General features: G+C 40.0%; 1 protein-coding gene across 12 annotated transcripts in view; it reads left to right on the plus strand.

The window, feature by feature from the left end:
• trpn1 (transient receptor potential cation channel, subfamily N, member 1) overlaps positions 1-27,362 on the plus strand; it is a 236,916-nt gene that overhangs the window by 149,682 nt on the left and 59,872 nt on the right. For 9 of the 12 annotated variants that reach the window (XR_009513281.1, XM_059975462.1, XM_059975479.1 and 6 more), the window contains 9 exons: positions 2,968-3,069; positions 5,206-5,307; positions 11,094-11,192; positions 12,906-13,106; positions 15,458-15,559; positions 17,953-18,051; positions 21,861-21,989; positions 23,363-23,491; positions 24,903-25,019. Coding sequence is in view for 11 of the 12 variants with exons in the window: in XM_059975462.1 (XP_059831445.1) it covers positions 2,968-3,069; positions 5,206-5,307; positions 11,094-11,192; positions 12,906-13,106; positions 15,458-15,559; positions 17,953-18,051; positions 21,861-21,989; positions 23,363-23,491; positions 24,903-25,019 (1,080 nt within the window). In the remaining variant the exon portion in view is untranslated. The remainder of the gene's footprint in view (positions 1-2,967; positions 3,070-5,205; positions 5,308-11,093; positions 11,193-12,905; positions 13,107-15,457; positions 15,560-17,952; positions 18,052-21,860; positions 21,990-23,362; positions 23,492-24,902; positions 25,020-27,362) is intronic. The other 3 variants (XM_059975523.1, XM_059975489.1, XM_059975497.1) reach the window with 3 other exon arrangements.

Genomic DNA, 27,362 nt, shown 5'->3' on the forward strand with positions numbered 1-27,362 from the left:
TACAAAGCAAAAATTAATTTAAATAAACATTTAAATACAACCTAAATAAAGGCTGATTAGTTTAGTCAGCAGGGCGTAATGAGGGGCAGGTCATGATTAACCCTGATTTGATTCTTCAGGGAAGTAACAAAACAGACTGATGAAGGCTGAGCAGTGGGTGTAGTGTATCTGGATTTTAGTAAGTCGTTTGACAAGGTTACCCCATGAAAGGCTCATACAGAAAGACAGGGGACATGGGATCCAGAGAAGCTTGGCTGAGTGGATTTAGAACTGGCTTGCCTACAGAGGCAGAGGATGGTCATAGGTGGAACATATTCTGCCTGGAGATCAGTGACTGGTGGTGATCTGCAGGGATCTCTTCTGGGACTCCTGCTTTTTGTGATTTTTATAAATGACTTGAACGATGAAGTGGAATGGTGGGTAGATGACACGAAGGTGGGTGGCGTTGTGTATAGTGTAGAAGGTTGTCATGGGCTACAACAGGACATTGGTAGGATGCAGAGCTGGGCTTAAAATAGGCAGATGTGGGTCAATGTAGCAGGAAATAGTTAATACAAGAGGCTTAATTTCAAGGTGATTGGAAGAAAGTATGGGGAGGATGTCAGAGATAGGTTTTCTACACAGAGAATGATTGTGCATGGAATGTGCTGCCAGGGTTGGTTGGTAGAGGACCATTAAAGAAACTCTTAGATAAGCACATGGGTGAAAGAAAGCTGGAAGGCTGTGTGGGAGGGAAGAATTAAATTGTTCTTGGAGTAAGTTAAATTGTGTTCTACTTGTAACTCTGGCCCGCCATTTTATCAAACCTCCGCCCACAATCACAACTTTAACAGAGTTTAACCAGCGAATTAACAATTCATCTGGAGTACAAATATATACCCCACAGGTTCAATGCCCGGGGAATCACACAGCATCCAATGGGATCAATCACGGACGAGCCTTCACAGTTGGAACTCTTGCTTCGGCTGGTGGCTTTGATAGGGGGCGATAACCTCTGGCCCAGCCACACTTACGAAATCTCATTTGGGTGGATGCTGTGCGATTTGTCCGCTGTTACAAATCAGTACCATGAGATAGCAAACAGTACACAATATGCAATTAAATGATTGAGCTTTATAATTCTTAATTTGACTATATGGTTAGTAAAGAAAACAAAAATAGAAAAAGGGTCCATTTTCGTGAAACAGTTCATTGCACAATGTTGGAGCTCACTGATAAACCAATCGTCCGCCATTGACCTCCTCCGATTGTTGCTGACCTTCGGACCCTCGCTCCAAACCCACTCCATCCGGCGGTCTACCAACTCTCTCCATTCACATCTTCTGTCCCCTCTCTCCCCGGCAAAAGACTGCAAAACCCTGTCTTCCAGACTCACAAGATAAAACAACATTTCTCTCTTTGAAAAGTCCCCACATTCCAAAGCACCATTTTCTCTGGTCATAACCCAAACATTGCTGCTACAGAGAGGCCATTACATTAGCAGTGAAACCTTACAGCGTGTCACATACTGTCCTAATTTAAATGTAAATTTTATATCATTGAAGAAAGTGGACAATGTATATTGACTCACAAATTTGGGTTTTTCTAAAAGAATTGACAACAGCCGGGTAGTTGAAGTTGCTGACATGGACTTTACTGTATGGCTGTTCAGATATGGCCCAAGTGTGGAGCGAAAGAGACGCTGAATCCGGTCAATAGTGCACAAACAGGATTTTACTGCAAACAGGATTTTAAATAAAAGGAAAACAATAAACACTAGGTCAAACTAAAACCCTCAAATAAAAAACCAGATGCCAATACTGTGGCCACAAGTAATATCTAAATAGAAAATGAATATCGCTAGTCTTCAATGTCATTTGACTTGATAGACCATTTTCCCAGACAAGACCAGATGCAAGCAGGTAGTGTAATGTTGGTACGCTTTGCTCAAGTCTCGACAAGCGCTACAACAAAAAGAAATGAGTTAAATACCGCCATAATGAAATAATAATTAGCTGACACGTGGACGCTCACAAGTGGAATTGCCAAGTCTGCTACGCAGCTGAGTCCCCGTGGTTGTAACACTTTACTATGTGGGACATTTGGCATTTTCCCCACATTAAGTGCCAGGGCAAGTGCAGGGGATTCTGTGGATTTCTTCTGATCACATTCCTACGTAACCACGATAATGAACAGTAAAATAGCAAGATAAATTTTTGGTAACATCAAAAGTGTTGCAGCAGGAAATGCAGCACAAAGGTAACTGCTGTAAGAAATAAAATACACAGAAATATGAGAAAATGGCACACAAGTCGGGCAATGTTAAAAGTAATTTCAGAAGCATCGTGTTGTAAACTCTCCAATAATTTTAAAGGAATAGCTACAATAATGTGGCCATTGAGAACACATTGTTCTAAAAGGCAGTAGAGGATTAATGAGTAAGTTATTTACTGTGCTGAAAACTTCATTAATGACAGAAGGAAAACAGTTGCCTCAGGGATAAACAAGTTAGTTCTGCATTCCTTGTTCATACTGTACCAGTGAAGAGGAGGGCAGAGTTTCTGGCAATATAATAAATGTTGCTGATGAAGTTGAATGATGTGATCAGACTTCAGTGCACAAGAGTTATAATCTGAGAGGCTACAAATATTTTATGAATTATACCTCATCAATGTTATGAATGGACTCATGCTGCTTTTTGACACACTCCTGCTGTAGAGTTAATATCAAAACTCACATTTGGCAAACTCTGGGATTAAAAATTAATTCCAATGGAATGTTAAATTAGAACCATTCCTGGAATTTCATTTGTTTCTGAGGCTTGTAATGATTTCTCTGTATTGGCTAAGACCCAAGGAAAAACCAAGTGTTCAAGAGGATTAGGTGGTGGGGGGAACAGCAGAATTCACAACAATTTTAATATATTCATGCTTCAGTGGACAGAAGAGTAGATGGTACTTTTCACCTCGGCCTGTTCCTTCATTGCAGGAAGAAGGCCAGGTTCCCTTGCATGTTGCTGCCTCGGAAGGAGATGAACTCATGCTGAAGTTCTTCTATCAGTACAAAGCCAACCCAAACATTACAGACAAGGTACTCTCTTCCATTCTCATGCGCTGAAGATATTTAATTTCTCTTATTTTTATTTTAATGAGATACAGCACAGAATAGGCCTTTCTGGCCCTTCAATACCAACCAGCAAACCCCCAATTTTTCACACTAACCTAATTAAGAGGCAATTTACAAATTTACAATGACCGATTAACATAGCAATGACAAAGTAGGTCGTTGGACTGTGGGAGGAAACTGGAGCACCCAAGGGAAACCCACACAGTCACGGGCAGAACATACCAACGCCTTAAGAGCAGCACGGGAATTGAACCCCAGTTTCCCGCCCCGTAAAGCATTGTGCTAACTGCTGTTGGGTAAGATATGTATTTTAGGTGATAAAAAGATTCCAGCTGGAAAATTGGAAGTTAAGTTTTGGCCGCATTCTAATAGACACGCGTAGATGAGCAGAGCAAGACAGAGGACCACAAAGATCCAATGGGGGAGTTGTGTAGGGAGTGAGAGAAGTCAGAATCAGGTTTAATATCACCGGCATATGTAGTGAAATTTGTTAATTTTGCAGACGCAGTACAATGCAATACACAAACTGTGAATTACAGTGAGTATATATATTGCATGAATATCAAATAGTGAACATAAATAAGTAGTGCAAAAACGTAAGTAAAAAAAGGAGTGAGGTAATGTTCATGAATTCAATGTCTGTCCTGAAATTAGTTGGCAGAGAGAAAGAAGCTGTCCCTGAGTCGCTGAGTGTGTCTCTTCAGACTTCTTAGACCATAAAACCATAAGACATAGGAGCAGAATTAGGCCATTGACTGATCCCAGATCCCACTCAACCCCATACACACACCTTCTCACCATGTCCTTTATTACCCAGACCAATCAAGAAACTATCAACTTCCACCTTACAGATGCCCACATACTTGGCCCCAACCTGTAATCTGTGGCAGAGCCTTCCACAGGTTCACTACTCTCTGGCTAAACAGAATTCCTCCTTACCTCAGTTCTAAAGGGTCACCACTCAGTTTTGAGGCTGTACCCTCTAGTTCCAGATACCCCCATAGGAAACATCCTCTCCTCATCCACCCTGTCCAGTCTTTTCAACATTCGGTAGGTGTCTCCTTCCCAATGGTAACAATGAAAAAAAAAGCACTGGAGATGCAATTAGACATTTGGAGATATTAGAAATCAAACTAAGATTAATGACCTTGCTCATCTGTCATTTTATTCTATTTTTGTGGACTCCTGAAACAGTGGTAACATTTTGCACTGATAATGAGATAATGGTTGTGGGGAACAAAATAAATTAGGTCATTAAATACAATCAGAACCTTAATTCATTAGCTATGTAAAAAGTTAGCAGGTACCTATCTCCTATCACTCAGCCAGTTACTAATCAGTGAACCAATTTGTTTTCAGTTCCATTGGTTTTAGCCAAAATTGATGAGGTACTTATTCAGCGACACTGTGGCATAACTTCCCCATGTCAGCTACACAGGTTCAATCTGAGCCAAAGATATGTTCTGTAGTGGGTTGGTTGGCCACTCTGAATTGTCACATGAGTAGTGGAATCTAAATCAGAATCAAAATCAGCTTTATTATCCTGGATGTATGACGTGAAATCTGTCGTTTTGCCGCAGGAGTACAGTGCAAAGACATAAAAATCTATAAATTACAAAAGTAAATAAACACTGCAAAAAAAATAATACTGAGGTAGTTTTCATGGTGTTCAGAAATCTAATGGTGGAGGCGAAGACGCTGTTCCTAAATCATTGAGTGTGGGTCTTCAAACACTTGTACTTCTTTCTTGATAGTAGTAATGAGAAGAGGGCATGTCCCAGAGCGTGAGATTCTGGAGGGAGTTGATGAGAATGCAGGAAGAATTTTTTTAAAATGAACAATGTAGGATTATTGTAAATGGATGGCTAATGGCCAGTGTGCACCTGGTAGGCCGAATGGTCTGTTTCTGTGCCATATCTCTGTGTCTATGTCGGTATGTATGCCCATACCTCACAGACATAATAGGCCTAAAGGCCTCCTTTGTGCAGTGAATCATTATGATTCTATAAGTTTATGAAATAGCTTATGGTTAATAGCATTGGATTATACTGATGAATGGTGATTGAATTTGGATTAATCCTGTCTATTTCACTATTACAGCTGGACCGGTCACCACTGCACATTGCTGCTGAACGCGGACACACCAATGTGGTTGAAGTACTAACTGAGAAATTTAAATCCAATGTACTGGCCCGAACAAAGGTATTTTCACTACTCAAACATCGATAAGCTTCAATTGTAACTAAGTGAGCAGGAACTACTGAAAGATTAGGGGCCTCGTGTTCTGAACAGGACAAGTAAGATTCCCACAAACATATCTAAATGGTGGCCAATGAACTATCAACCAGTCCAACAATCCAATCCTACAAAAACTGCCTGAGCATCAGGAATTAATAATCAAAAACTGCCGGTACTGGAAATTGGAAATAAAAACAAAGTGTGAAAGTCACTCAGCCGGTCAGGCAGCATCTGTGGAAAGAGATAAGGCTTTAGGTTTTGAAAGGCTTTGTCAGAACTCCAAAATAAAATCGGGATAATAACATTGGATTATATAGATTTTTATGGTGATTTATTGTAACCTAGATCAATGTTACTTCTCCCACTATCCACCATAAATTTATATTAAAATTTCCACAACTCAGAAGGAGGCCATTCAGCCTATTGAGTGAATGCCAGCTCTTAGCAATCCACTTTCCCATAATCTTTCCTGTAATTCCTCCCCCACCCACCTGCATTGCATTGAGATGTGGGGGGGAAACCCACAGGGTCACAGGGAGAACATGCAAACGCCTCACAGAGGCCATGATTAAACCTGGGTAGCTGGATCACTGAGACAGTGGCCCCATTGGCCGGGCCACCCACAACATCCTACACAAGATTCTTCTAGGCAAGTTATAGCTGAGTGCAGCAAGAGGCATAAACAACCAAAAAAAAACAAAGTGCAATAATTTTGGAAAAAGTTGTAGTAGAAAATATTAAGCCCCCTTTTAACTGAAAGCTAGTCAGGTTTGCCAATACTACCACATGTTCACTAGATGGCAGCAAATGTTTAAGATTGGAGATTCACTGACAGCTCAGGCATTGAACTCCAGTAACAATCCTGAATGTTCTTCAGGATAGGAAATCTGCCATTCTCCAAATCTACCATCACCTGTATGTGTCTGCAGCACCACAGATATAGTTGGTGCCTAATAACCTCCATCATTGCCCATCTATCACCCAGTAGCATTCACATCTACAGTGATGTAATGCTTTGAGAGGTTGGTCATGGCTAGAATGAATTCCTGCCTCAGCAAGGTCCAGGACCCATTGCAATTTGCCTATCGCCGTAACATGTACAGAAACCTGAAGGCACACACTCAGCGATTCAGGGACAGCTTCTTCCCCTCTGCCATATGATTCCTAAATAGATACAGAACCCAGGAACACTACTTCATTTTTTTATTTATATTACTTCTGTTTTTGCACTATTTTTAATTTATTTAATGTACATATATATATATATATATAATTACATTAATTGATTTGCTTATTTTTTCTTTCTGTATTATTATGTATTGCATTGTACTGCTACAGTTAAGTTAACAAATTTCATGACACATGACAGTGATAATAAAATTGATTCTGATCCATCAGACACACCGAGGGATGCAGGCTTTGCCAGCAATGTCCACATCCTGTACATGAATAAATGAAATCAATAGTTTATTTTTTTAAACATGTCTATGGTTCTTCCACTTGAGGGCTAGATTCCACTTAGTTATTATCCTTCCTTATAAAAGAAATCTATATTTTGATTCATTTGCATAAATCTGCAAGACGCTGGCAAGTCAGCGTTCATTGCTCTTGAGAGGGCAGCAAGTGAGCTGTTCCAGGTTTTATCTCCTGAAAATGTCAAGGAAGGTGCTGTGGAGGGGGACGAGAGCATGCCCATCAGTGTATTAAAGGCATGTTTCAGCACTCATGTGTCCATTAATGTTGCAAAACTAAATGTCTGAATTTGTGTTTACATATTGTCTCTAATGAATTTAATTATAGTAGGAACAAATAAAACTGTCATCAGTTTATTTTAGAAAGGTTAAATATAAAGGTGTAAGTTCCTTTTCACAAAGATATTACATAATAAATGACACGGAAGTGCAAAACACAGCTGACAAAATGTCTTGTGGTGAGCACCTCTGTTGAAAATAATATCTGCCAGAAGGTTAAACTTAGAATAGAGGTAGATTAGACCTCCCTGTTAGTTGTATTAACTTCCAAGCTTTAACGGCAATGAACCATGCAGCACACTGTGTGAACACTGTTTGCTGACTGCAATACTAATTGTCAGCAATCAGTCTCGCAGCATTTGGCAAAATCGTATGAATCTTTTTAAAAACCCAGTGAGGTCTTGGAAAGGACAGATTGTACTGTACCTGCCTCTACGCTTTGAATGTGCTCACTATATTCCATCTGCTTCCTGTTCAACTGGCATGCAGGGGAGTCCAGGAACATGACAATTAGGGACAGGTGCAATAGCAAGAAGGGTGAGCCTCAATGAACCTTGAAAGAAATAAAAGCCCAGGTCTGTTTGCCTATGGCAAAGGCCAGCTATTTCATCCCGGCACATCACTCCTTTGCTGCAATAACCTGTCTAAAAAAAATTCCCTTGCATTGCAAAAGCAACTGTTCTTCAAAACTGCCTCATTGTCTGCAGAGCAGTTAGGGGATTTATGAAGCCACGTAAATATACAAACGTGTAGATGTTTCCATATAGCAGGAAACACTAGTTAGCCATTTGGCTAAAATAATACCAAAAAGAGTTAAAATTAAAATGCACTTCTGAAACTGAAGCTAATTCATTGTGATATAGTTAGTTCCTTCCATTATATTGTACACTATAGGGTAACATTTTAATGACATGAAGTTGTACACTGAAGGGAAAAGGTCCAAAACTTTCAGATTCAATGGATGGTGGTATTGTTTGTCGTGAGGAAACCAAAATTAATGTGGGGAACAGCTGGTACTGCCCAGTTTTGCATTCTCTCTGAAAAGCCAGGCACATGATAGAATACTATGCCAACTGTCAGTTGTATCCTGCAATGCCTGCTACTTTATAGCCATGGATAGTGACTAAAGGCAGGCACAATTCCTGAGGAGCACAGAGGATGTAGCACAATGGGAGAGTGGGAAATACATCCTTGCCCTGATCATAACAATTTCAGGAAGTTGCAAGGTGCTTAGTGATTACATTGTTGATCTGACACCCAGAGGTCTGCACCTGACAGATGGGAGTACAAATCTCACCTCAACAAATGTGCTGTTTAAATATAAGCAATTAAAATGAACATGGACACAGTGATGATACATTTAGACTCCACTATTCAATCATGGCTGCAATGTCAGGAGTACCAGTGTCTATACGTATTAGCATTTAAATATGAGTAACATCTATGAGTTCATAGAGAGACTCTATGAACGCAGGAGACAGCAGCACATATGAGTGCGAAAATATATTGGAATGCCAATATGACAAGGGAACAGGTTCTTGCACGTGTGGGAGGTCAAATGTGGGAGGAAATTATGTGTTAAATGGGAGCATTGGTATACAGAGTGATTTCGAGACACAGGTCCATTGCTCCATCAGTAGAATGGGCATTGAGCAGAAGAACTCAGAAGTCATGTTGAAGCTGTTTTAACATTTGGTTTGGCTGCACTGGAAGTATTGTGTGTACTTCTGGTCACCCCATTCTTGGAAGAATGGAAAGGCTTTAGAGTGGGTGCAGGAGAGATTCACCAGGACTGAGGAGTATGAGAAGTTGGCAAACGTCTGGAGTGTTTCAGTGCTCTCTGGAGCATCAGATGCTGATCAGCAACCTGATAGAAGTTCTGTATGTAAAATTATGAGAGGCGTAGGTAGTGTAGAAATATCAAATATTTGAGGTTGTAGCATTAAGGTGAGGGGGGAGAGTTTAAAGGAGATTTACAAGTTTTTTTACACAGTATTATGGTTAAAATACACATTGTAAGTTGAGGGATCAATTCCTGCTCTCATCTTCTCTCAGGAGGAGGCTTTTCATTCTGGAACGAAGGAGGTGTCCTCCTTTTGCAAAGAAAGGGGTTTCATTCCGTCCACCGTCAACCGCATCTCTTCCATTTCATGCACATCTGCTCTTACCCCATCCTCCCACCACACTACCAGGGATAGGTTCCTCTTGTTTTCACCTCCCTCTCTACAAGGCTCCACATCCAGCACATAATTCTCCGAAACTTCCGCCACCTCCAACTGAATCCCACCAATAAACACAACTTGTCCTCCTCCCCACTTTCTGCTTTCCACAGAGGTCGCTTCCTATGCAACTCCCTTGTGCATTCATCCCTCCCCACTGATCCTCTTCTTGGCACTTATCCTTGCAAGTGGAACAAGTGCTACATTTGCCCCACACCTCCTCCCCCAGTACCATTCAGGGCCCCAACCAGTCTTTCCAGGTGAGCCGAGTCTGTCGGGGTCATATACTGTGTTCAGTGTGGCCTCTTGTATATCGGTGAGATCCGATGTAGATTGGGAGACTGCGAACAAGTGGAACATCCCAGTGACCACCCATTTTAATTCCTCTTCCCATTCCCATTCCAATATGTCCATCCATGGCCTCCTCCACTATCCGGATAAGACCACACTTAGGTTGGAGGAACAACAACATCTTATATTCCATCTGGGTAGCCTCCAACCTGATGACATGAGCATCGATTTCCCTAATTTCCAGTAATGCCCCCCCCACCTTTCACCATTTCCCATCCCATTGTTCCTCTCTCATGTTATCTCCTTGCCTACCCATTGCCACCCTCTGGTCCTCCTCCCCACCCACCTTTCCTTTCTTCCATGGCCTTCTGTCCCTCCAAGTTTCAACTATATCCTGATGCTTCTCTCTCCCCCCACCACCTTTCCAAACTACTTCTCATCTTTTTTTCTCCAGTCCTGCCAAAGGGTTTCAGCCAAAACGTCAACTGTACTTTTTTCCATAGATGCTGCCTGGCCTGCTGAGTTCCTCCAGCACTTTGTGTGTGTTGCTCGTTTTTCCAGCATCTGCAGATTTTCTCTTGTTTGTGGGACTATTCCTGTTTTATTTTCTATGTTCTGTAACAAAATCTAAAGTAAAATCCAGAAAAATGTAGATGCTGGAAACCTGAAGTATACACAGAGAATGCTAGAAATACTTAGTATCTGTGGAAAGTAAAACAGTTTATATTTCAGGTCCAAGACCCTCCATCAGAACAGAGAAAGAGAGAAAAAAAACAAGTTAATTGAAGTAGCAGAGAAAGTGGGTAGAATAAAAATAATTTCTTTGATAGGGTGAGACAAATTAATGTGGTGATGAAGTAGCAGATAAAGTTTCTTTGTCAACATGAAGTTTTGCTCCAATGGTGAGTATGTGGGACATTCCCATCATAAACTATATAAAAAAATAAGAAAAGCTGAACCAAAATTATTATGGGAAAGGCTAGATCTGCTGCAGACAGAATTAAAGAGTGATGATCTATAGTTGGCGAGTTTTAAATTGACTCGTGTGATATGCCCAGAAGGATGAAGTTTTGTCCCTGAGGCTTGAGTTGAACGTTGTTGTAACAGAACTCCACATGCTGGTTGCAGTAGGAGTGACATGGTGAATTGAAGTGTAAGGAACAGGAAACTGAATACCATTCCTTTCGGCTGAGTGCAGGTGCTCTACACACCTAAACTGCTCTATTAATACCATCAACATTGACACAGTCGGGCTATATAAGATATAACAATATGTGCAAGTGTGGCTTATCCTTCTGGGTTCTACCAGCCCATTCCAGAAACAATAAGGGCAGTATTGCCATCTGAATTGAAGTCAGCTGATTCTGCAAGCTTGGAATCAGGCTTGTATACCTCACGGCTGTACCAGAGACAGTACTTATTTTTAATGGAAATAAAAACTTAAAGCTGTCACTGTTGCATAAACAGATATAATGTGTTTTATCAATAGGATGGAAATACTTTAATGCACATCGCCTCACACTGCGGCCACCCTGAGACAGCGCTGGCATTCCTGAGGAAAGGAGTCCCTCTCCACATGCCCAATAAGGTAGCACTCATCCCTTTTTATTCTTTCACCTTGGGTCTTTGACCACAAACCAGCTGGGTAGAGTTTAGATGCACAATGCCCGCACCATTTTGGCAAGCATTGTTCCTCTTGTAGTCATCAATCTTGCTCTCCTAAAGGGGAAGTATGTCTGAGGGGAGAGGCCACAGATCTACATTTCAGAAGTTCCAGCCAGTACTTACTCATAGTTCGGGGTCCTCCTGACTCTATGGACATATCGTACCCGTGAATTTAACCCGGTTGTCCATACTCCATCCTGCTAAATGTACATTTTAAGCAATTAGAAAGAAGGAATTTCAGGAATTAAATTTTTTCTTTAAAACCATGCGTTTCTTTGCCAACATTTCTCTCTTCATCTCCAAGCTAAAATGCATAGTTCCACAAAAGTTAGCAGTTCAGCCATTGTTATGATAATGCCCCCTTAGTCAAGGAAACCATCAGAACCTGTCTGGAGCCTGTTTGAGGCTCAGATGAGGAAGACTGAAATAGGTGGCAAGCATCTTGCTGTATTAGATATGAATCCAGCCCCAATTTAAAGACCTTTGACCTTGTTTTCAAATCCCTCCATGGTTTTTCCCTTCCTCTCTGTAATTCCTTCCCACTCTCTACCTTTTTCAGTGACACATACTCCTCTGATTCTAGTTTCTCACTCATGCATTATTTTCCAGATTTAGGGCCACGACATTAGATGCTGAGGCCTGAAGCTTCAGAATTCCCTCCTCCACTTCTCCATCTCTTTACTTCTCTTCCTTTTTTTTGTGATGCTCCTTTGAGCATTTGACTGATTTCTTTTCTGACCATATGTACACCAATGCCTCTCTTAAATGACTCAACACCTTGGGATATTTTTGCCTCACACCAACCTAATAAAAGTGTACCTCTAAAGGGTAATTTAAAACTTCCAGAACTGCAGTATGGAAATAGGAGCTGCTGTGGAGGTTTTTCTGTTCATCTCCCTCCCCTTTCCAATCCAACTATCCCCATTAAACCATTTTCAGGTTGGTAAGCTCTCAGCCTTATGCTTTTCCACATGAGATTCAGAAGACCGTGAGGAAGAACTATGACAATTCTTGTAAATTTTAGTTAATGTGAAATACAATTATTTTGTGTTTTGTTTTAAAGTACATGGTCATAAAATCTTTTTCAAAGCATTTATTTCTGTATATTTCCATTCATGAGAAGTCTTCAGTGCTTGACCATGTGAAGTGACATGGAAAGTTATGTTACAGTTCCCAGAGAATTTGCATAATGTAACTTGACATCATTATTGTTCTAAATTTGTCCACTGAAGACTTGTTTTTCTATGTCACTGTAATTGCTTTAAGTATATTCCATGAAGTTAATGAAGTATTGTAACAGTCTGTATTACTTCTGAAGTGATGTGCACTGGAATGTATGATTACAAGGAACTTTTTAACATTGAAAAACATAAGAAGTAAAAGCACAGGTAAGTCACAAAGCCTCTATCATCCACTGGTCCCCATATCCCTTAATTTCCCAGCAGTTCAAAAATCCAATAACTTCAGAAGTTTCTATACTCACCATGAAAAGCTGTGTAAACTTAATTTTTTTCAATCTAGAATAATAAACAGCAAACTTATTTCCTAAGCAATTTCAGAAAGAAGTTAACAAATTCTTGGTGGATTGTATTTCTAGCGTATCTTCTCATGATATTAAATTATTTTCTTCCTCCAGTCTGGGGCAGTGTGCCTCCATGCTGCCGCAAAGAGAGGGCACACAGCTGTAGTGAGAGTGTTACTCCAGAAGGGGGCGCATGTTGATGCTAAGACAAAGGATTGCTACACAGCCCTACACATTGCAGTGCAGCACTGTAAGCCTCTAGTGGTACAGACCTTGTTGGGTTTTGGGGCTCAGGTTCAGCTCAAAGGAGGCAAGGTAAGAAATTGTTATTGTGTACTGGAGATTACCAGTGAAGGTAATCATGTTAACAAATCTGTGTATCTGGTCCAAGTGTGATTGTGTTAGGAAGGTGGGTCTAACTCGTAATTACCCTTACTTCACATATTTTGACACAAAATTATTAAAGTATGTTGCCTGAAGCTAGTTCTAAAGTGAAAGGAGAAGATATTTCTCTTGTAACCATTTTAATTTCCCCCAGGTGAACTCTGTTCAATAAAGCCAGACAGTATTTTGAAAATTATGTGGTTGCACAGGCCTGCATGTAACTCACAGTGGACTATGATATGTCATTCAATACCATGTCACATTTTGTACACACATTCAATTCCCATCACCTTGTGATTCTCTTAGCCTCCAAAAGTCTGTTGATCTCAGAATCAGAATCAGGTTTATTATCACCAGCATGTGACATGAAATTTGTTAACTTAGCAGCAGCAGTTCAATGCAATACATAATCTAGCAGAGAGAGAGAGAGAAAAAAAAATAAACAAGTAAATCAATTACATGTATTGAATAGATTTTTTAAAATGTGCAAAAAACAGAAATACTGCATATTTTTTAAAAAGTGAGGTAATGTCCAAAGCTTCAATGTCCATTCAGGAATCAGATGGCAGAGGGGAAGAAGCTGTTCCTGAATCACTGAGTGTGTGTCTTCAGGCTTCTGTACCTCCTACCTGATGGTGACAGTGAGAAAAGTGCATGCCCTGGGTGCTGGAGGTCCTTAATAATGGACACCGCCTTTCTGAGACACCGCTCCCTAAATATGTCCTGGATACTTGTGTGCTGACTAGATTTACAACCTTCGGTAGCTTCTTTTGGTCCTGTTTAGTAGCCCCTCCATACCAGACAGTGATGCAGCCTGTCAGAATGTCCTCCACGGTGCAACTATAGAAGTTTTTGAGTGTTTGTATTTGTTGACATGCCAAATCTCTTCAAACTCCTAATAAAGTATAGCCACTGTCTTGCCTTCTTTATAACTACACTGATATGTTGGGACCAGGTTAGATCCTTAGAGATCTTGACACTGAGGAATTTGAAGCTGCTCACTCTCTCCACTTCTGATCCCTCTATGAGGATTGGTATGTGTTCCTTCATCTTACCCTTCCTGAAGTCCACAGTCAGCTCTTTTGTCTTACTGATGTTGAGTGCCAGGTTGTTGCAGCACCACTCCACTAGTTGGCATATCTCACTCGTGTACGCCCTCTCGTCACCACCTGAGATTCTACCAACAATGGTTGTATCCTCTTCACATCGGTAGCACAGCAGTGCAAACTGTGAGCAGTTTCAAACTCCTGGGAGTGTACATCTTGCACAAGCTCTCATGGTCCCAGAACAGGTTCCCTCCAGACAAGAAAGCTCAGTAACAACTTTACTTTCTGAGGAAGCTGAAGAGAGCTGGTCTTTGTACATCAATACTCACAGCCTTCTGCAGATACACAGCTGACAGCATCCTAACACTGTGTGGTATGGAAACCGCATTGCAGCAGACAGGAGGGCTCCACAACAGGTAGTTAAACTGGCCAACACACCACCAGTACGCATCCACCCACCATCAAGGACATACATACAGAAAAGTGCTTGAATAAGGCCAGCAATGTCATGAAGCTTCCCTTCTACTCTGCCGATGGACTGTTTGTCCCACTCCCATCAGAGAAGAGGTGATGCAGTATTGATGCCAGGACAATTAGAGTCCAAAACAGTTACTTCCCCCAAGCTATCAGGCAGATCAACACCTCCACCCATTAACCTAGCCCACCACTACTGCAAACACATCACCTAGCATCACTTTGGGTACTTTACATGTAATCCATCTATGTGTATAACAGTTATGTTGTGTTTTATATGATTACTTTTATATTTATTGTGGAATTATGTTTTATTGTGACCTTTATGTTTATTGACTTTTTTATGCCATATTGGATCCAGAGTAGCAATCATTTCATTCTCCTTTACTCTCGTGTCCTGAAGAATGACAATAAACATCCTTGAATCTTAAAAAACACAATAGAAATCGATAGTTCCTCCATGTTTTCTGTATTAAAAATCATCCTACTCCATGACCTCTTTTTGTGCCTACAACATAGGGATCATTTAATGGCTATTTATCTACTTCACATTGATTGAGCTTGCTTTGCACAAACTGCTCGCTACGTTTCCCTACATTATGAAACGTAACAAGTTCATTGAGAGTGAAGGCCGTTGGGAATCCCAAGGGTATAAAAACATAAGCTTCCCTCCAGGCATGGGATTTATGCAACTATCTGATTCTTGTTCCAATCCTTTCTTGCACATAACTGAGTCCTATTACAGCCCCTTTCCCTCTGCAGGCTCAGGAGACTCCTCTGCACATTGCTGCTCAAGTGAAAGATGGTGAGAAGGTGGCAGTAATGCTGTTAAAAAGTGGAGCAGAAGTAAATGCTGAGCAAGAGGTAAGAATATGCATAATCAGACTTAAGGCATGTAGAGCAGTCATGGGATGAGTAGGGGCAGTGTTTGAAATCTGCCACTGAATTATACGATCTTGGAGTCAGTGATGTAGAGCACAACGTAATTAGCATTCTTATGCTGTGTATGTATGACTTTGGGCCAAGGACAAATTAAGTTCCCAGATGCCCTTTAATAAATTATATTTGACAGGCATTGATATCGCAAAAGTGCTTCATATTGCATTTTGAATCCTGAAGAATTGGAATACAATTCACCATGAGGTTGAAATAAGAATATTAGGTTGAATAAAGAAGTTTACTCGCTATTGAATATTCTTTTATAGAAGCTCAATAACACGAAACCTAATGAAGTGACTTAAAAGCTGAAGAGTCACTAAGAGGGTTTCCTAATGCCCATCTTAATGAAGGACTGATCCACATCAGCAAACAAGATTTACATGGGAACTAAGAATTAGAGAATGAGCTGTATATTATATTGCAGGATCTGCTATATTGATATAAAGATTGATATAATGACCTGTTATATTATTATAAAGATTGGTGAATAACAAAATGTAAGTAGGAAATTAATGAAATCTAAAGTGACTAGAAGAATGGTTAATAGAGAAAATAGCATGTGAATGCAAGAAATATGTTACAAGACTGGAATAACCAAGTACTCACAAAGCCATAAGATCATAAGACTTAAGAGCAGAAATCAGCCCATCAAGTCTACTCCACCATTCCAGCATGGCTAATTTGTTATCCCTCTCAACTCCACCCACCTGCCTTCTCTCTGTAACCTTAGACACCCTGACTAATCAAGAACCTATCAACCTCTCCATTAAATATACCCAATGACTTGGCCTCCACAGATGTCTGTGGCAATGAATTCCACATACTTACCACCCTCTGGCTAAATAAATTCCTTCACATCTCCGTTCTAACTGAATTGAATTCAAGAAGGCTGAAATTTACATAAATGGAAGATTAGCTTCTGTTTCCCCAGCTACTCTGAGCTTCATTGGAAGAGTGTGGGATATTAGATTAGTTGTGGAATGAAAAATTAGAACAAAAGACAAATGGAAGCTCATTGATGCCTCTGCAGACTGAATACAGCCTCTCCAACGCTGTCACCCTCAATGTATTTGGTTTTCCCAAAATGGTTAACTGCATATCACAATTATCAAGTGAAGTACTTCTACTCAGAAGTGACAGTAACTCATTGTTGGAAGAGCATCTGTGGACCTGTATGCAGGGAGGGAGAAGGTAAAAGGAGAAGAGAACTGACATCTTCTACAGTTGCTCGGAAAGTGGCATGACATAAAGGAGTTGGTTTTGGTGGAGATGGAAGAGTAAATTAGAGCATGCTGCATAGAACAATCCTTTCAGGATACTGAAGATTAAGAGAAGATGGAAGTACAAGTAGTTGTGGCATTACATTTGAGGTGTTGGAAAAGACAGAGGATAAGTTGTAGAACGTGGAGACTTCCAATGAGGACAAAGGGAAATGTATTCTTGTTTTGGTTGAAGGAAAGAGCAGTTACTTAAAGTCTGACTTGTGGATATATTTTGTCATATCTTAATAAACTTAATGAAAATTATACATGATAAATTATGTTGCTGAATTGGACCAGTATATATTTATTTACAGGGACCATCAATGCTACACAATTCATCATTCTCTGCTTTATGAAATCACATAATAGTAACAGTAAATGATTCAATCTCTACAATTCTGTAGTTGTACTTATTTAAATGCAAAATACATGATGAAATAAAGCTTGACCATAGTTGTATAGAGATTATAAAGATTGCTCTATGCAGTATATGTAGAATACTGTAGAACATCAATTCATGTTTAGTATGTTTAGATATGTTGACATGTAATGGGGACGAACATGGATCTCTAAAACTAACACTTTCAGATATTCACACTATTAACGCGGAAGGAATTAAAATGATCTATCAATGCAAGCAAACATTGGTGAATCTTTCCTAAGGGAAATTAATTCTTCAGGCTGAGAAATGCAATGTTTTACCCAGTTACAGTAATTTTATATGATTTTTGGATTGTGCTCTGCATAAATTTTGAACATAACTCTAAGGCTACATTGCTGTGTTGTTTGAAAAGCCTCTTGTGTTAGTATACAGCTGCACAGGTGAGTGTCAGATGATTTCAACATGTTTTATCTTGTCACAAACTTAACTACAAACAGTACTTCAGTGTAAAACCAAAGTAGGTTAGTTTGGCTCAGATTTCTTTGGAACAGTTGATTAATTTTGTTTTTATAGCGTAATTTATTCTGAGAAGTCCCAGAAGGCTTGGGACTTATTATCAGTGGCGGGTGTTCTGAGCTGTAGTGTGGTTAATGCCATCTATATGATGTCCACAGAATAGTGAGACAGCCATGCATATAGCAGCCCGGCACGGCAACCTGAAAATGATCCAAGCTTTGATTGAGGAGGGAGGTGACCTAACGTGGCTGTCCAAGGTAGGAGGACCCAACACTGCCAACAAAGATTGAATGAATATATCATGTAGAAGCATGAAAGCACGTAGATAGAAGCATGAATGTGACTTTTGATCTGTCAAGCCTGTTCTACCATTCAATGCCGACGTGTTGACATTCAATAGAATCATGGCTTAAATCTCTTTCATTCCCTTTCTACATGTTACAGATTCATGTCATGTTTTATAGGACAGAAGCAGACTAACTGTCTCCCCACCTCACTTCATGGAGGAAATTTCTAATCTTCCTTCCTCCCTACATTCTTGTCAGGCTGTCTCTTGGCTGCATTCTCATTCATCCCTCCCTATCATTGAGTCATACAGTAAACATGCCAGTCAGTCCATCTCATCCACACCGACCTGTGAACAAACTTCCATCTTACTCTCAGCTACCAACCCGAAGCCTTAATTGCCCAGGTGAATCAAGTGCTCGTCTAGTCAAGTCTTAAATGTTGTTAACAATTCTGCTTCCAAAAGTGATTCTCACCACTGCCTGGGTTAAAACAGTCATCTACAGTTCCACTCTTGAACTTTTACCTCTTATCCTAAATCCAAGTCCTCTAGTTTTATTCACCTTTGGTAATGGTCAAAGATTCTTGCAGTCTACCCTGTTTATATCTTTTATAACTTTATCTACATTAATTATGTCTTTTCTAAATCTCCAGGGAAAACAGACCTGAACTTTCCAATCTCTCCTCATTATCTAAAACAACTGCCAGGGGAGCTCAAGCAACACACACAAAATGCTGGAGGAACTCAGCAGTCCAGACAGCATCCATGGAAAAGAGTAACCAGTCAACGTTTTGGGCTGAGGCCCTTCATCAGGACAGATGGAGGGTACTGAAAAAGGATATCCGCCAGAAATATCAACGGTTTACTCTCATCCATCGAGCTCCCTGGCCTGCGGAGTTCCTCCGGCATTTTGTGTGTGTTGCTTAGATTTCCAGAGTCTGCAGATTTTCTCATCTTTGTGCTAGGGTAGCTCAATGGGTTGGGACCCTTAATGACTGAGGATCAGTCCCTGGTGAATGGTCTCAAACCGAAATGTCAAGAATTCCTTTCTTACATACTCTCAGTTCTGATGCAAGGTCTCAACCCAGAACATCAACAGTTTTCCACTCCTCCACAGATGCTGCTTAACCTGCCAACTTCCTCCAACAGTTTGCTTTTTATTCCAGATTCCAGCATCTACAACCTCATGTGCCTCCTCATAAGTAAAGTGTTCTGCACCCTCTCCGATGCTAGTGTGGAGACCAGAACTGCATATAGTACTGCAACTGAGGTCTGACCAAGACTCTTTAAATGTGGAGCATAACTTCTGTGTTCTTGTATCAATATCTTGACCAGTGAAGGCCAACATCGCATATTCCATCTACACTACTTTATCTTCCTGTGCTGCTACCTTCAAGAATCTAATAACTCACAAACCGAGGTCCCTCTGTTCCTCAATACCCACTATGACCTTACTATTCATGATATATGTCCTGCCCTCAATAGTGCTCCATCTGCTATTTCTCAGCCCATTTTGCCATCATATCCATATCACCTGAAGAATGACCCTGTCCTTCACACTGTTGACAACTCTGTCGATCTTAGTGTCATCTGTGAGGTTACTGATCACATCACCAGCATCTGCATTCAAATCATCCACATATAATTGAGTATTCCACACTCGTACCTAATACTGAGTACAGGAGCTTCTACAGAATACCCTGCATTTGGGATCACCTCCTTTTTCTGACCCCAAAACAGCAATTTTGTTTATAGAGCAACATCTGTAAATTGCTTTGAAGTTTATGAACCTGTAGTAAAACATGTACAAGGTTTCTTCTTTCTTCATGAAAGAACCCATGCAGTTCTCATAATTCCACTTTCTCAGTTTTAATATAAATCTTATTAATATAGTTTACAAGCAACACACACAAAATGCTGGAGCAAATCAGGTCAGACAGCATCTATGGTGAGGAATAATTTTGGGACATTTTGGGAGAAGACCTTTCATCAGGACTGAAAGGGAGGGGGAAGAAGACTGGATACAAAGGTGGGGAGGGGGAGGGCAAGATGGCAGGTGACATGTGTAACATGTCACAGCGCATGCACTCTCTGGTGGTGGTGGTATGTGGGCTGCTTTCTCATGTACAGCATCAAGCTTCTTGAGTATTGTTGGTGCTACATCCATGCAAGTGAAGGTGTCCATCGTGCTCCTGATTTACGCTACGTAGATGCTGGAAAGACTTTGGGGCATCAAGAGCTGAGTCACTTACAGCAAGATCCCAGTTTCTGACATTCAAATTTCCAAGTTCAAAGTAAATTTATTATCAAAGTACATATATGTCAGCATATATAACTATATAGAATATCACTGATCTAGTTATTTTCAATGCTAGCCACCAGAGTGATGATGTAAGGTGGGAAGAATAAAACGGGATGAGTGTAGAATGAATGTAATTGGGTGCTTGATGGTTAGTCAATGAATTGAAGAATCTATTTCTAGCACGTAAGTGTCATTACGAAGAAAGCATGGCAGTACCTCTACTTTTTTAGAGGTTTGCGAAGATTTGGCACGTCACCTAAAACTCTGACTAATTTCTGTAGATGTGTGACAGAGAGTATATGTACTGTATGTACCATGGAAAACATTCTAACCGGCTGCATCAACTTTTGGTATGGCAAAGGTCCGCTACTCAATGTTTAACACAAGTAGTCCTTGACTGACCTAAAAGTTTCAAAACCTGGGCCCCTGTATCTCCCTCTGCAACTGGATTCTTGACCTCCTTGCCAGAAGGCCACTATCTGTGCGAATCAGAAATAACATCTCCACCTGCCTGATAATCAACACTGGCACACCATAAGGATGTATACTTAGCCCACGACTCTACTCTCTCTACATCCATGACTGTGTCACTGGGCACAGCTCAAGTGCCACCTATAAATTTTCTGACAACAAACTATTGTTGGCAGAATTTCATATAGTGACAAGAAGGCATACAGGAGTGAGATATGTGAACTAATCACAGCAGCCACCTTGTACTCAACATCGGTAAGACCCCAGAATTGATTGTGGACTTCAGAAACAGTAGGATGAGGGAACACGCACCAGTCCTCATAGAGGAATCAGTAGTGGAAAGGGTGAACAATTTCAAGTTCCTTGGTGTCAACATCACTGAGGATCTATCCTGGGCCCAACATATCGTATGTTCAAAGGAAACCTAACATAAAGATGGCAAGAGAGAGTGAAGAAATTCCAAAGCCTTGCAATCACCAGTCTTGCACTCATGGAAATTTTGATTTGTGCAAGAGGTCAGAATCCGAGGAGTACAGATAACTCCATTGCTCATGTGGTTTAATGTAGCTGTCAGCCTGAGGATTAGCAATGCCATAAGAAAAATATTGCAGGGCTAGTTTTTAGTAACTAGTAGACAACTGGGTGACCCGTTGGGGCACCCTTTGAGAGAAAGGTAGTGCAGTCTGATGTGACCAGAATGAACATTAAATTTTCCTTAATGCTATTGCTATCACTTTGCTTTGGAAATTAAAGAAGAAAAACTCAGTTTATTAAAAAAGAAAGACAGGTAGCAAGGGAAATATAGCTCCTCCTCATTTAACGAAGGACACTTTTGATGGCAACATTTCTGGTTGATCTGCCACCCTTGTGCCTTCAGTTGTCATTCTGGAGACATGCAGCCGTTTCATCCCCCGTCTCTTCATCTCTTCTACCATTTGTTCTTTCTGTCTGATCCTGAAGACGTGCATTTCTCAGCTCCTTTTTCTTTTCCTCCCTCCTCCCTTTAGGCTGGAGAGAATCCACTTCACATTGCAGTCCGGCACTGTCATGTCAATGTTGTGGAAGAAATCCTGAACTACCTGACCAATGAGAGGAGTCGCCTTGAGGCTGTTGCATGTGTCAATCAGGAAAACCAGGTAAAAGAAAGATTAGTATTTTTATGATTCAAGCAAATGAAGGAGCTGAAAGAGCTGGAAATCTAAATCGATGCCACCTGTCTCTCACCAACCACCAAAAATAATACCAATGTCATAGTAAGTTAGAGTAGGACAGGTTGTGATGGATAAAAACATGACTCTGCTGGTAAGCCTTCAAAAAATTTGGATGTTCATCCAAATTCTTCTCTCCTCCCTTTAGTTATTAAAGTCAGCATACCTCTGATTGTTTACTGATTTATCTAATTTCATTGCTTATGCCACCTTATTTGAGTTGCTGCATTTCTCTTCATTGGCATTTGTGTTATCAAAGTTGATTCCTTCTTTTATTTCAGCTTCTGCAAGCATGCCCTTTTTTAACTCAAAAAAGTTCTCTTTTAACTCAAAAAAGTTCTCTTTTTCTTACCCTGACTAAATGATTTATTAAAACTAGGCCATTAGTTATCTCTGCAGATGTGGACAATCCAGGTCAAGTATAGCATCTGTACTGCCCTCCATCATTCATCTAAACCTATTAAATATGAGCTCAAAAACCTGCATCTCTCTCCTGACTCACAATATTGTGGTTTTCAATTACACTTTGAATCCAAATGTGAACCTTTAACTTTTCCGGATCAAGGCTGCTCATTCCCAAACAAATTGTGGAACCCATATTCTTGTAGCAAGTAAACTTCACGAGTTTTCACTGTTAAATGATGACAGCACCATGATGCAGTGTGATCTTAAGGTAATATTAATGCAATACAAGATCGGTATTCAGATTTCCTCATACCATTCTTGAAATCCTCAAATTTCCAGATGACTAATAGATGATTAACAAATAGGCATTTTCCCTTTGAAAAATTTTGTGATGTGAAAAGATACAGATAGAAGATCCACTTTCCAGAAATATGCAAAACAAATCTTTTTATCTTATTTTACAACATACTGTGAAATATTCTGAAGGTTATTTCATACATTTAACCTCCAGTTGTGGAGATCCAGCACACTGGAATGCTCTTCATAAGCCTCCTTGCCTAGCAGCATCCCCTACATCCTCAAAACTTTGAGACTTCAGTCACATGTACCAATCCTTCTGTCCCTTTCAAATGACACTCAACATTCACTCTGTAAAGCCTTTGAGCTGCAAAAGTATATGATCTGCGTATATAAAGCATATCTACAGCATTTTGACTTGTTCTTTTTAATTCCATGGAAAAATATAGATACTATTAAGCCAGTTTGAAAACCAGAAAGGAACTAAAGAGAAGAATATTGTTGTTTTCTGTTTCTGAACATCCAGTTTTGCAAGCTGACATGCTGTGGAATTTATTACTGCCTCCACATTAAACTCCTACGTTTACTTTATTTCTCAGGAAGGAGAAACATGCCTGCACTTAGCAGCAGAGATAACAAAGGACATGATTCACTTCAAGCAAGAGGACACTAAGATCGTTAAAATTCTCTTGGAGTATGATGCTGACATCACTGCAACTACAAAGCTGGTAAAATAATGTGTGGCACAAGGGGTCAAATATGTTGCTTAAGATCAGCAGCATATCTTCTGGGATACTTTTGTTGGAGATGTACTGTATACATATAAGTGAACAAGTCATGTACTTGGGAAACAAACATAAAGGGCCAATACACCACTGAAAGCATCAGATGTATCAAATTTGTCATTTGATTGACTGAGCATCACTTCATTTTTTTCTATTTTTATTCTTGGAAAATGTAGAGATTCTGGATGAAAATGAATCCACAAACTAGGTAGCAACATACTATTTGAAAGGTCCAAATGTCCTATTTTAATTTCACCTTTTTTTACTTTTTGCTATTTACGTAAAGATGCCTGATCTATGTGGAATAAAAAATATACTGCTAACTGAAGCTGACATAGTTTGTAGCGAAAGGGAAGAGAACTTCTGGATTAAGTTCCATCAGTGGCTGAAGTAAAAATAGAACTAACAGCTCCAGGCCAGTGGTCACCACATGTTTACAGTGCCTGAATGCAAAAGTCCATTGTTGTTCTATAATTAATTCCTGGTTCAAACACTTCCTCATCCCATCTTTCTACTTATTATTATTCAGTTCCTTCAGAAAACAGCTTCTGCAATTAGTTGCTTGTTCAAACTCCAAAATTCAAGGTTGGATCGAGAGATAATGTTCCTCTCATGTTTCCATTGAGTATTCCATCAAGTTGTTCCATCCCCTCACTTATTTCCCTGTAACAAATTCTCTATCACAGATCTAATGGTATTCTCCCCCAACATTCTCCTGCCATCCACCAATATTAGGAGTAATTTACAGCAGTCAGTTAACCTAACAAACAGCATATATTAGTGATGTCTCCACAGCCATGAGAAGCCACAAGGTCACAGAAGAGTAGAGCAGCTGCCTCCAAGTGCCAGAGATCTGGGTTCAATCGTGACATTGGGTGCTGTCTGTGTGGATTTTGCATGGTGTCCCAATGAATACGTGGGTGCTCCGATATCCTCCTGCATACAAAAGAGATGCAGATCGGTTGGTTAATTGGCCACTGTATATCTTGGGGGCATTAGGGATTATATGAGAAAAAGATAAAATGTTTTTAATGTGGGATTAGTGTAAAATGGATGGTTAATGCTCAATACAGACTTGAAGAGGATATTCCCACATTGTGACTATGATTCAAATTATCATAGAATCAAACCTCGGTTGCTGGAGCTGTGAAGCAGTGGTACAGTATTACCTGTCGCCCCACTTTTCTGCCATGCCAATAAAGGAGGAAGATGGAAGCAAAATGGTCATTGGTTTGGTGAATGAGGTTGAATATCTAACCTGTCAAAAGGAGATAATTATAAAGCAAAACTACCTTGTGCTTTAGCTGTAAACTTTGTCTTGGGAAACTTAATAAAGAGTAACTTTTGTTTGTAGATGCATGAAACTCCATTACATTACTGTGCACACGTTGGGAATTCAGATGTTCTTCTTGAAATCTTGAAATACATTGGCTCAAATAGAATGCAGCAGGCCATCAATAAACAATCTAAGGTACTCTTCCTCCATATTTTCTAAATTTCTAACAGTGTGTAGACCATCTAGATGTTAGGAATAGATCCTCCTTCATAAATAGGCATCACACAAGCCATAGACTATAACAACATCTTGACTGTAGTACTGTGGGCTTCTAGCAAAATTTAACATAACCACGACATTGACAAAGGAAATGCAAATGCACTCAGTTCACAAGAATAATGGACTAATCCAACCACCTATAGCTTCAGCTGTAAAAATAAAAATAAATACCACAAGCTGACTATTTTCAATAGACTAGATACACTCCAGTCACAAAGAAAAAATCCAAGGGAAGGACTAAACTATAAAAGTTTCTTTAAGTTTGATTCTATCTGTAAAAGTATCTAATTGTGCCAAGATGTGTGGCAGATCAGAAGACTGGATATAATAGAAAGAACTACGTTAAAGATGGGACTTGGGTTTGATCCTGACTTCCAATGCTGTATCTGGGGTTCGCATGTTCACCTCTTGACCATTTTGATTTCTGCTGGGTGCTTCGCTTTCTCCCAATAGCTTGTTGTCGGTTAATTGGCCACTGTAAATGACCCTCAGAGTAGGCAAGTGGCAAAATAAAGGGAAGTTTATTAATATATGACAGAAAATGGGTTGCAAGCATACTGAGTGATAAGGAGGGGAATGAAATGAAAGGAACTGTCCTCCTTATAATTCAGATCTCCAATCCCAGCAACATCCTTCTGAATCTTTTTTCTGCACCCTCTCTGGCTTAATCACTTCCTTCCAATAGTCAGGTGATCAGAACTGCACATAATATCTTGGAGTGGAATATACAATGTCTCAACATGACATCTCAACTCACGTACTCAATGTCCCTATCAATGGAGGCACACATCCCATACTTCTCCTTCACCACCCTGTCAGACTGTGTTGTCACTTTCAGAGAACATCATAACAGCGAGGGATTGGCTGTTTCTTAGTCAGCAATTAGCTGCATTTCCAAACCTTTCAGTAATTAAACAACAATCAGTCTTAAGCATGGGTCAACAAAGTTTCTTGCATTTAAGTCAACTTATGGCCTTTCCCTTCTATGTTGTAACAACCTCTTGCTTCTTCTGTAATCCTAACATATTTTACTTACCAGTTTAGGTTGAGTCTGAAATCTAAAATTTTCACCCTGATGATCCCTGCATTTTTTCTATTTGTCTCTCTCCCTCTCCTTCTCTCTCTCCTATAAGCTTCTTAAGGATTTCTGCTTTGACTTCCTAACTTGCTGTCGGATTGTGCTCCTAGAAAGCACATCAGATTGTTTTATCCCATTCTGAGTCCAATCTAAATGCAAGCTTCTAACATTGTAAGGAACCACAATACATTCAAGAGTTTATTTGTGCAGATATCATCTTATTCTAGTTTAGTAATTTAAAATGGAGGGACTGCTAAAGGACAATGTGAGTGTGAAGGTCTGCATTCAGGGAAAGCAGCACAATAGCAATGATCAGAATCAGTTTTAATATCACTGTCACACTTGTTTTGTGACAGCAGTACATTGCAGTACATAATAATAAAAAATTATAAATTACAGTAAGTATATCTGAAAAAATGAATGAAATAAGTAATGCAAAAAGAGAGGAAAAAGTACTGAGGCAGTGTTCATGGGTTCATTGTCCATTCAGAAATCTGATGGCAGAGGGGCTGAAGATGTTCCTGAAACATTGAGTGTCTGTCTTGAGACCCATTGATGGTAGCAATGAGAAGAGGGCATGTCCCGGGTGAAGGGGGTCTTTAAAGATGGATGCCGCATTTTTGAGACATCGTCTTTTGTAGGTGTACTGGATACCTGTGAGTCGAGTGTCCTTGATGGAGCTGGCTGAGTTTACAACTTTCTGCAGCACTTTCAAATCCTTTGCAGTGGCCTCTCCATTCCAGATAGTGATGCAACCAGTTAGAACACTCTCTGTAGAAATGTTCAAGTGGCTTTGGTGACATACCAATTCTCCTCGAGCACCTCATGAAATACAGCCACTGTCATTCCTTCTTTGTAATTGCAGCAATAGGTTGGGCCTAGGTTAGATTCTCAGAGATGCTGACACCCAGCAACTTGAAACTGGTCACCCCTTCTACTTCTGATCCCTCGATGAGCCTCAAATAATGTAAAACATTAATCTCATGGTTTTTTGTGCAAAACTTATGCTATCTCAATAAACAGTCAAGCCAATATGGTACTCATTAGTTATGGTATTTTCAGATTCTCCAAAATATTCTGTGCAAATCTTCAGTATTGCTAAAAATTACTTACTCTCATCAGCATTTAATATCTAAATGCCATAGACATTAACTATGCATTAATAAATTGCCATTGACATT

Source organism: Hypanus sabinus, chromosome 1 (assembly GCF_030144855.1).
Source record: "Hypanus sabinus isolate sHypSab1 chromosome 1, sHypSab1.hap1, whole genome shotgun sequence".
Taxonomy (NCBI): domain Eukaryota; kingdom Metazoa; phylum Chordata; class Chondrichthyes; order Myliobatiformes; family Dasyatidae; genus Hypanus; species Hypanus sabinus.